Source organism: Oncorhynchus mykiss, chromosome 31 (genome assembly GCF_013265735.2).
Source record: "Oncorhynchus mykiss isolate Arlee chromosome 31, USDA_OmykA_1.1, whole genome shotgun sequence".
NCBI classification, from domain to species: Eukaryota; Metazoa; Chordata; class Actinopteri; order Salmoniformes; family Salmonidae; genus Oncorhynchus; species Oncorhynchus mykiss.
In genome coordinates, this window is record NC_050571.1 from 701,251 (window position 1) to 712,829 (window position 11,579).

At 43.2% G+C, this 11,579-nt stretch overlaps 1 protein-coding gene across 1 annotated transcript; it reads right to left on the reverse strand.

Moving 5' to 3' along the window:
- Window positions 1-6,849: 6,849 nt before the first annotated feature.
- LOC110504451 (trypsin inhibitor ClTI-1) lies at window positions 6,850-9,592 on the reverse strand. The gene is made up of 4 exons (XM_021583209.2): window positions 9,331-9,592; window positions 9,043-9,083; window positions 7,323-7,432; window positions 6,850-7,237 (listed from the first exon to the last, which is right to left on the reverse strand). The coding sequence occupies exons 1-4, from the start codon at window positions 9,374-9,376 to the stop codon at window positions 7,192-7,194; spliced, it is 243 nt and encodes an 80-aa protein (XP_021438884.1). The 5' UTR covers window positions 9,377-9,592; the 3' UTR covers window positions 6,850-7,191.
- Window positions 9,593-11,579: the final 1,987 nt, after the last annotated feature.

The window sequence follows — 11,579 nt, forward strand, 5'->3', positions numbered from 1 at the left end:
CTAGTGGTGTAGTTCACTTCTACAAGGCAACGTTCTTCTAATCTTGGTTCTACACTTTTACAGGGGCGTGCATGCTTTTGTTCCCACCCAGCACAAACACACCTGATTCTACTAATCAAGGTGAGTAATTCATTAGTTAAATTGGGTGGGTTAGTGCTGGGCTGGAACTAAAGCCTGGAGCTCTCCAGAACACTGTAAACATCCTCCTGAGTCCTGCTGGTAGACATGGCGCCCCCTAGCGTTGAAACACAGTAAACTTCCTCCTGAGTCCTGCTGGTAGACATGGCGCCCCCTAGCGTTGAAACACAGTAAACTTCCTCCTGAGTCCTGCTGGTAGACATGGTATGTGAGCGCCCCCCAGTCTTGAAAACGTAGAGCTACTGCAGTTCTCTCATTGTGATGTGTGTTTTGTCCTATATTTATATTGTATTTATTTATTTTTTAATCCCAGGCCCCCGTCCCCAGCAGGAGGCATTTTGCCTTTTGGTAGGCTGTCATTGGAAATAAGAAATTGTTCTTAACTGACTTGCCGAGTTAAATAAATGTTAAATAAAGAAACGAAACAAGTATTTGTTTTCCACCATATGGCAGTTAAGATCTCGTTCCTCTCCACGTGTATCACTGCAATATGATCAGATGGATGATTTATACTGAATAACTTCCTATCAGATTATCAAAGGGATATAACTTTATTAACAGCATCACATTATGACATTATGTGAAATGTGACACTTGACTTTAACTGCCCAGTGTCAAGTCACTTGACTACTGAATGGTTGAGATTATTCTGAGCCGTGGAGCCATGAGAGATGAGGTGAAATGAAATATGTCTGACTGTATACTAATGGGACATAAATAACCCTGGGACCAGTGTGATATGCTGCGTGTCACTATCTATCTAGTCGGCAAGGCTACATTGAAGGTAGGTAGGGAGGACCCTGAAAGAGGACAGGCAGGTAGGAAGGCAGGGCCCTGAAATCGAACAGGCAGGTAGGAAGGCAGGGCCCTGAAAGAGAACAGGCAGGTAGGAAGGCAGGGCCCTGACTCTCTCTCTCTGGCCGCGTTTATACCTGGTGCTTTGTCCTGATCTCTCTGGCCCCGTTTATACCTGGTGGTTTGTCCTGATGTCTCTGGCCCCGTTTATACCTGGTGCTTTGTCCTGATCTCTCTGGCCCCGTTTATACCTGGTGCTTTGTCCTGATCTCTCTGGCCCCGTTTATACCTGGTGCTTTGTCCTGATCTCTCTGGCCCCGTTTGTTTATACCTGGTGCTTTGTCCTGATCTCTCTGGCCCCGTTTATACCTGGTGCTTTGTCCTGATGCCTCTGGCCCCGTTTATACCTGATGGCTTGTCCTGATCTCTCTGGCCCCGTTTATACCTGGTGCTTTGTCCTGATCTCTCTGGCCCCGTTTGTTTATACCTGGTGCTTTGTCCTGATCTCTCTGGCCCCGTTTATACCTGGTGCTTTGTCCTGATGTCTCTGGCCCCGTTTATACCTGGTGCTTTGTCCTGATCTTGTCTACATTCTGATTGTGCCCACATTTCCAGAAATATGTCTACACGTGGTATTAACATGCGTCTGTTATCCGTCCGCTGTGTCTGCATCGTGACCAGACTAATATTAACATGTCTGTTATCGTGTCTGCATCGTGACCAGACTAATATTAACATGTCTGTTATCGTGTCTGCATCGTGACCAGACTAATATTAACATGTCTGTTATCGTGTCTGCATCGTGACCAGACTAATATTAACATGTCTGTTATCGTGTCTGCATCATGACCAGACTAATATTAACATGTGTCTGTTATCGCGTCTGATTGGTGCTTTCCTTCATGCAGCTCTTCTTCCAAAATAATATTTATTTATTTATTGTAAGAAACCTAGAGATTAAATAAATCAATGGAGCCACACCAGTCAATGATTTTAGAGTGCAGAATAATGATGATTTAAATGGCTTCTCTGTCCAGATCTGTCTACACTTGTAAAATATCCAGACACAATGAATGTGTCTGACTACCTCTGGAGGTGATCAGGGAGATCTGATCACAATGTGTCTTTTGTTTGTCTACATCGGTCTAAAAATGTGGACACAGTCAGAATGTGGACAAGATCGGGATAAAGGACGAAGTTAGAACCAGGTATAAACAGGGCCTTCTGTGAGAGGATAGAGACAGGATGCATTTAGTTCATTCACCCCTAGGGGTCAGCCTCTGCATTGAGACGTGATAACCATCCTAAATCAAGAGTCCGCACCATGGCAATCACAACATTTTGTATTTTAAAGGGCATATTTTTCTATTCCCACTGTACCTTTGTAGGAATCATAATGACTAAACAAAAACAACCAGGCGTCATGGACCCAGCTGAACCAGTTTCTCCACATTTCAGCCATCCATCCGGACCCTACCAGTTGACAAGAAAACAACAGAACCTTCTAGTTGAAAGTGTTGTGGAGTTGACTAAGAAGTACATTGGTCACAGTAGGCAGCTTTATGCAACAAAATAAGACTGTGTGAAATGTAAATGAGAACAAGATAGAACCGAATGATGGCTTATTGTTCAGGGCTTTTAACTATGAAGACAGTGCCTTCAGAAAGTATTCATACCCCTTGACTTGTTACAGCCTGAATTTAAAATGGATAAAATCGATTTTCTTCTCCCACCCATCCTTGGGGTATGTCTATCAGCTGTGAGTCGTCTTGGGGTATGTCTATCAGCTGTGAGTCGCCTTGGGGTATGTCTATCAGCTGTGAGTCGCCTTGGGGTATGTCTATCAGCTGTGAGTCGCCTTGGGGTATGTCTAGCAGCTGTGAGTCGCCTTGGGGTATGTCTATCAGCTGTGAGTCGCCTTGGGGTATGTCTATCAGCTGTGAGTCGCCTTGGGGTATGTCTATCAGCTGTGACTCGTCTTGGGGTATGTCTATCAGCTGTGAGTCGTCTTGGGTATGTCTGTATCAGCTGTGACTCGTCTTCGGGTATGTCTATCAGCTGTGACTCGTCTTGGGGTATGTCTATCAGCTGTGACTCGTCTTGGGGTATGTCTATCAGCTGTGAGTCGCCTTGGGGTATGTCTATCAGCTGTGAGTCGCCTTGGGGTATGTCTAGCAGCTGTGAGTCGCCTTGGGGTATGTCTATCAGCTGTGAGTCGTCTTGGGGTATGTCTATCAGCTGTGAGTTGTCTTGGGGTATGTCTATCAGCTGTGACTCGTCTTGGGGTATGTCTATCAGCTGTGAGTCGTCTTGGGGTATGTCTATCAGCTGTGAGTCGCCTTGGGGTATGTCTATCAGCTGTGAGTCATCTTGGGGTATGTCTATCAGCTGTGACTCGTCTTGGGGTATGTCTATCAGCTGTGACTCGTCTTGGGGTATGTCTGTATCAGCTGTGACTCGTCTCGGGCATGTCTTTATCTGCTTTATACATCTGGATTTGGGGATTTTCTCCCATTCTCCCTTGCAGATTTTCTCGAGCTCTCAAGTTAGATGGTGACTTTCGGTGAACAGCAATCTTCAAGTCGTTCCACAGGTTTTCAATGGGATTCACTTCTGGGCTTTGGCTATAAGCCACTCAAGGACGTTCACATTCTTGTTCTGAAGCAATTCCAGCGTTGCTTTGGCTGTATGCTTGGTCACATTGGCCTGTTGAAACGTAAATCTGCGCCCCATTCTAAGGTCGTTTGAACTCTGAAGCAGGTTTTCATCAAGGATTTGCCGGTATTTGGGTCCATTCATTGTTCCCCTCTATTCTTACTAGTATCCCAGTCCCTGCCACTGAAAAACATCCCCATAGCATGATGCTGCCACCACCATGCTTCATGGTAGGGATGATGTTAGACGGATGATGAGCTGTGCCTGTTTTTTTTCTCCGTACATAGCACTTTGCATTCAGGACAAAGAGTTCTGTTTTGTCTCATCAGACCACAGAATCTTTTGCCTTATGATCTGTCTTTCACGTGCCTTTTGCAAACTCCGGGTGTCATGTCATGAGCCTTTTGCAAACTCCGGGTGTGATGTCATGAGCCTTTTGCAAACTCCATGTGTGATGTCATGAGCCTTTTGCGAACTCCAGGTGTGATGTCATGAGCCTTTTGCAAACTCCGGGTGTGATGTCATGAGCCTTTTGCAAACTCCAGGTGTGATGTCATGAGCCTTTTGCAAACTCCGGGTGTGATGTCATGAGCCTTTTGCAAACTCCAGGTGTGATGTCATGAGCCTTTTGCAAACTCCAGGTGTGATGTCATGAGCCTTTTCTAAGGAGTGGCTTCCATCTGGCCACTCTCTCATGAAGCCCAGATTAGTGAAGTGCTGCAAAGACTGTTGTCCTTCTGGCAGGTTCTCCCATCTCAGCCAAGGAACTCTGTAGTTCTGTCAGAGTGGTCATTGGGTTGTTGGCCACCTCCCTGACCAAGATCCTTCTTGTCCGGTTGTTCAGTTTGATCGGACAGCCAGCTCTAGGCAGAGTCTGGGTAGTTCCATATTTTTTCCAATTCCCAATAATGTAGGCCCCTGTGCTCTCAGAAACTTTCAACACTCTAGACATTGTTTAAAACCCTTCCCGAGATATATGCCTCATCACAATTACATCTCAGATATCTACGGACAGTTCCTTAGACTTCATGGTTTATTTTCTGCTCTGACATGCACTGTCAACTGTGGGACCTTATATAGACAGGTGTGTTTCTTTCCAAATCATGTCCAAACAATTGAATTGGCCACAGGTGGACTCCAATCAAGTTGTAGAAACATCTCATGGATGATCAATGGAAACAGGATGCACCTGAACTCAATCTGGAGTATCATAGCAAAGGGGTGTGAATACTTTTTCTACTGAGCAGTAGAAAAAGAGTGGTTGGGCTGCAATTAGCAGTGAATTCAATGCAAATGTAAATGTAAACAACAAGAAGAGTACAACAACTTCAGGTGAGATATCTTCATTCTTAACAGTATTTCACATTTCTCATATTCATATTTTTGTGACAGCACTTATATTGAATGATATCTTATAGACTCTGTGGAAGAACCTTAAAAACTGGCTTTAAGGGCCTCCCGGGTGGCGTAGTGGCGTAAGGCACTGCATCACAGTGCTAGCTGTGCCACCAGAGACTCTGGGTTCGAGCCCAGGCTCTGTCGTGACCAGCCGTGACTGGGAGGTCCATGGGGAGAAGCACAATTGATCTAGCGCCGTCCGGGTTCGGACGGTAGGGATATCCTTGTCTCATCGCGCACTAGGGACTCCTGTGGCGGGCCGGGCGCAGTGCACGCTGACCAGGTCGATGGGTGCACAGTGTTTCCTTCGACACGTTGGTGCGGCTGGCTTCTGGGTTGGATGCATCGCTGTGTTAAGAAGCAGTGCGGCTTGGTTGGGTTGTGTTTCGGAGGACGCATGGCTCTCGACCTTCATCTCTCCCGAGCCCGTACGGGATGACAACCAACCTCTGGATGGTACACCGGACGACGACCAACCTCTGGATGGTGTACCGGACGACGACCAACCTCTGGATGGTGTACCGGACGACGACCAACCTCTGGATGGTGTACCGGACGATGACCAACCTCTGGATGGTATACCAGATGATGACCAACCTCTGGATGGTATACCAGATGATGACCAACCTCTGGATGGTATACCAGATGATGACCAACCTCTGGATGGTATACTAGATGATGACCAACCTCTGGATGGTGTACCAGATGACGACCAACCTCTGGATGGTATACCAGATGATGACCAACCTCTGGATGGTATACCAGATGATGACCAACCTCTGGATGGTATACTAGATGATGACCAACCTCTGGATGGTGTACCAGATGACGACCAACCTCTGGATGGTATAACCAGGTGACGACCAACCTCTGGATGCTGTACCGGATGACGACCAACCTCTGGATGGTGTACCGGACGACGACCAACCTCTGGATGGTGTACCGGACGACGACCAACCTCTGGATGGTATAACCAGGTGACGACCAACCTCTGGATGGTATAACCAGGTGACGACCAACCTCTGGATGGTATAACCAGGTGAGGACCAACCTCTGGATGGTATAACCAGGTGAGGACCAACCTCTGGATGGTATAACCAGGTGACGACCAACCTCTGGATGGTATACCAGATGATGACCAACATATGGATGGTGTACCAGATGATGACCAACCTCTGGATGGTGTACCGGACGACGACCAACCTCTGGATGGTATACCAGATGATGACCAACCTCTGGATGGTATACCAGATGATGACCAACCTCTGGATGGTATACTAGATGATGACCAACCTCTGGATGGTATACCAGATGATGACCAACCTCTGGATGGTATACTAGATGATGACCAACCTCTGGATGGTATACCAGATGATGACCAACCTCTGGATGGTATACTAGATGATGACCAACCTCTGGATGGTATACTAGATGATGACCAACCTCTGGATGGTATACCAGAAGACGATTTGGACAGTTCAGATGAAGAACAGATGGTACATATACAAAATAAAGTAAATGAGTTACTTCCTTTGGTAAAAATATTCCACCGTCTGTGTCAATCTTTATTCTTATTTCATTCTAAGGACGATATGAGTTTGTGCTTTTAACTGTGTTCTTTTTCCAGAGGAAAGGAATGTGAACAAGTTGGAAGAGCCCGTAGACAGTGAGGGTGTAATGTCAACAGGTTGGAAGAGCCAGTACACCGTGAGTGTGTAATGTCAACAGGTTGGAAGAGCCAGACCTTTTTTAAAGAACATCTTTTTCTATTCAAAAACAACCAGACTACATGGACCCAGCTGAACCAGTTTCTCCACATTTCAGCCATCCATCCGGACCCTACCAGTTGACAAGGAAACAATATACTTGGCTAAAGTAGTTTTAATTACAGATTACATTACATACACATGAAGACTATACCATTTAAAATACCATTTTACCAACCAGTACACTACACAAGTCTTAAAAGACTAGGTAGTGAAGGGTTAAGTCCTCTACGACAGACAGGAAGCCCATACGGTTTGGAAAAGGAAGCAGGTGGTGAGGAACTGGTTCAAACGATATTGAGGCACTTGACAGGTTGTTTACTGACCCCTTAGCATTTGGAACGCAAAAATAAAAATGTCATTGTTTTGACAAGGCAACAGGAAATGATTCAGAGTAATGTTGAAGGCCTGGTGTGTCACTGAGACGGTCATGTTTGGTTCAGCACTCTCCTTTACTCCTGATGTGGATGTTACTCTTCTGCTCCCTGGGAACACACACACACAGCAAAATTAAAACATGCAAAGCAAGAGAAAAACAAAGTCAATTGAAAGCTTTAGTTGGATACTTACATGTTTTCAAAGCACAGCATGCATTCATTAGAGTAGTTGGTGCCGTCGCTTCCACACACTGGCTCGTAGTTGCGGGGGCACATGGGCAAGTTGTACTGGGAACAGTCAGCCTGTTGGACAAAGACCAGACTATGTAATAAAGGACTTTGGTCTCAATAAATAAGAGCGAGGTATTGGTAATAGTGTTCTGGTATGACACCATTGTGAAGAGAACAGATGACAGGGAACATACGTTTCCCCATCCCCTCCACAGTGCACCCGGGGAACATTCATTAGTTGGATTCTATTACAAAACGTTTCAATGGAACATTCATTAGTTGGATTCTATTACAAAACGTTTCACAATGGAAAATTATTTTAAATCTAGAAATCAAACAGACTAAAAAAAAACAGCAAAAAACAAGAAATATTTACAATATAAATTCTCATTTGTTGAAAAACATTGAGTACACTGTTCGTTGCAAAATGTTCTGCAATGGAATCGGACTCGTAGGCTTCCCTTCCCCCTATCTGGGAGATCTGCTGCAGCCCTCATATCCTCCACCCGTTCTGCCATCGCATTGTGTCAGATGTCCCCAAAGCAAACATCCCTGGGTCGCTCCTCTTTTCAGTTCGCTGCAGCTAGAGACTGGAACGAGCTGCAACAAACACTCAACCATGGACAGTTGTTGATCTCTTCAAAAACACTCAACCATGGACAGTTGTTGATCTCTTCAAAAACACTCAACCATGGACAGTTGTTGATCTCTTCAAAAACACTCAACCATGGACAGTTGTTGATCTCTTCAAACCACTCAACCATGGACAGTTGTTGATCTCTTCAAAAACACTCAACCATGGACAGTTGTTGATCTCTTCAAACCACTCAACCATGGACAGTTGTTGATCTCTTCAAAAACACTCAACCATGGACAGTTGTTGATCTCTTCAAAAACACTCAACCATGGACAGTTGTTGATCTCTTCAAACCACTCAACCATGGACAGTTGTTGATCTCTTCAAACCACTCAACCATGGACAGTTGTTGATCTCTTCAAACACTCAACCATGGACATGGACAGTTGACTGCTTTGTATGGTGTATTGTTGTCGCTACGTTCTTGACCTTTGTGCTGTTGACTTTGCCCAATAATGTTTGTGCTGCTACCATGTGTTGCTACCATGTTGTGTTGTAACCATGTTGTGTTGTAATGTGGTCTTCAGTCTCTTTATGTGGTTTTGTGATGTGTGTTTTGTCCTATATTTATATTGTATTATTTGTTTAATCCCAGGCCCCCGAGCCGGCAGAAGGCCTTTTAGTAGAGCGTCAGTGTAAATAACAACGTGTTCTTAACTTGCCTAGTTAAATAAATTAATACACCAGACGGTCATGTCAACCAATTGTTAATTAGGAAGTGACTATACATAATCAAATCCAATCTTATTGGTCACATACACGTGTTTAGCAGATATTATTGGGGTGTAGCGAAATGCTTATGTTTAGCCCCCGACAGTGCAGTAATATCTAATAATGTATACCCAATACACACAAATCTAAGTAAAATAATGGAATATATAAAATATGGACGAGCAATATCAGAGTGGCATAGACTAAGATACATTTTATTGTACACCTGTATTCTACTGTAACATAACTACTGTGAATGGAGCACATAGGACAAGTGTTTAATGAATGCGTAGTCTTTCACTCCCCCACAAAACAAAGAGTTCAGGCTGCTTACCTCGGTGGTGCCGTCAGGGAGACTCGCTCCCCGTGCCAAAACTAAAAATACAGAAAGATGTCAAGTCTTACACTCATTATGATTTACCGGCAGATTTCCAATCTAAAACGACAGACGGTGCATGTGTATCTAGTCATACATTTGCGCGTCACCAAACAAAGGCAGTCCGCCGGTAGTATCGACGGTTTGTCTAAAGAAGTCTGCTCTTAGAAGTTAATATACAGTTATTTAATATAACTATTTGACTGCCTCTTGAAACGAATTAGGTAAAAGTTAAACAACACTCACCGGCAACACAGACAAGGGCGAGAATCAGCCGTGTAAAGTTCAACATTTTCCCGTTGTGAAGGTGAGTAGACAAGTGACGCTGTCCCGCACCGGAGCCGTAGTTATCCGGTGTAGGTCTCCACCCCCTAAGGTTCGTCACTTGTTACCACAATCACAAAGTCATAAACCTAGCCCATCTAACCTTACATTGTAATGAATTTTTACGAAATAGTAACAGTTTTTTAATGATACGTTTTAACAATGCACAGTAAAAATAACCGCCAAAAGATGTCACGCGTAAACACCAAGCAGTGTACTCCTTACAGAGTGAAACTTTACTGCATCGTTACAGGATCTGTCCAGTACTGAAGTTGATTCCCGTCTAAACGGCTCACTGTACCTTAATTCAATCATTTATGGCTGTTTAAATTGTCTTTTTTTTATTTTTATTTTTTTACACAAAACTGTTTTCCCATCAAGAGAATACATGTTCGGCAGTCTATAATGTATTGAAGTGTCTGTATTGTGTTGGCCATGTGTTCTGTATTCTAAGTGTTTGTATTATGTTGACCATGTGTTCTGTATTCTAAGTGTTTGTATTGTGTTGGCCATGTGTTCTGTATTCTAAGTGTCTGTATTATGTTGGCCATGTGTTCTGTATTCTAAGTGTTTGTATTGTGTTAGCCTGTATTCTAAGTGTTTGTATTATGTTGGCCATGTGTTCTGTATTCTAAGTGTCTGTATTATGTTGGCCTGTGTTCTGTATTCTAAGTGTTTGTATTATGTTGGCCATGTGTTCTGTATTCTAAGTGTTTGTATTATGTTGGCCTGTATTCTAAGTGTTTGTATTATGTTGGCCATGTGTTCTGTATTCTAAGTGTTTGTATTATGTTAGCCATGTGTTCTGTATTCTAAGTGTTTGTATTATGTTGGCCATGTGTTCTGTATTCTAAGTGTTTGTATTGTGTTGGCCTGTATTCTAAGTGTCTGTATTATGTTGGCCATGTGTTCTGTATTCTAAGTGTTTGTATTGTGTTGGCCTGTATTCTAAGTGTCTGTATTATGTTGGCCATGTGTTCTGTATTCTAAGTGTTTGTATTGTGTTGGCCTGTATTCTAAGTGTCTGTATTATGTTGGCCATGTGTACTGTATTCTAAGTGTTTGTATTATGTTGGCCTGTATTCTAAGTATTTGTATTGTGTTGGCCATGTGTTCTGTATTCTAAGTGGTTGTATTGTGTTGGCCATGTGTTCTGTATTCTAAGTGTTTGTATTATGTTGGCCATGTGTTCTGTATTCTAAGTGTTTGTATTATGTTAGCCATGTGTTCTGTATTCTAAGTGTTTGTATTGTGTTGGCCATGTGTTCTGTATTCTAAGTGTTTGTATTATGTTGGCCTGTATTCTAAGTGTTTGTATTATGTTGGCCATGTGTTCTGTATTCTAAGTGTTTGTATTATGTTGGCCATGTGTTCTGTATTCTAAGTGTTTGTATTGTGTTGGCCATGTGTTCTGTATTCTAAGTGTTTGTATTATGTTGGCCATGTGTTCTGTATTCTAAGTGTTTGTATTATGTTGGCCATGTGTTCTGTATTCTAAGTGTTTGTATTATTTTGGCCTGTATTCTAAGTGTTTGTATTATGTTAGCCTGTATTCTAAGTGTTTGTATTATGTTGGCTTGTATTCTAAGTGTTTGTATTATGTTGGCCATGTGTTCTGTATTCTAAGTGTTTGTATTATGTTGGCCTGTATTCTAAGTGTTTGTATTGTGTTGGCCATGTGTTCTGTATTCTAAGTGTTTGTATCGTGTTGTAATGAAATGCTTACTAATAACCTCTTTCAGAGATATCACACCACACACACTTTTTATTTATTTACGTGTATATTTTATTTAACCTTTATTTAACGAGGTAAGTCAGTTAAAAACAAGTTCTTATTTACAATGACGGCCTACTAAAAGGACCTCCTGCGGGGATGGGGGCTGTGGTTTTTCACCTTGTTGGCTTGGAGATTTGAACTAGCAACATTTCGGTTACTGGCCCAACACTCTACCCGCTAGGCTACCTGCCGTGTGTGTTGCTGCCACGCTATGTTGTTGTCTTAGGTCTCTCTTTATGTAGTGTTGTCGTTGTCTCTTATGTCGTGATGTGTGTTTTGTCCTATATTTATATATTTTTAATTTTTAATCCCAGCCCCCGTCCTAGCAGGAGGCCTTTTGCCTTTTGGTAGGCCCTCATTGCAAATAAGAATTTGTTCTAACTGACTTGCCTCG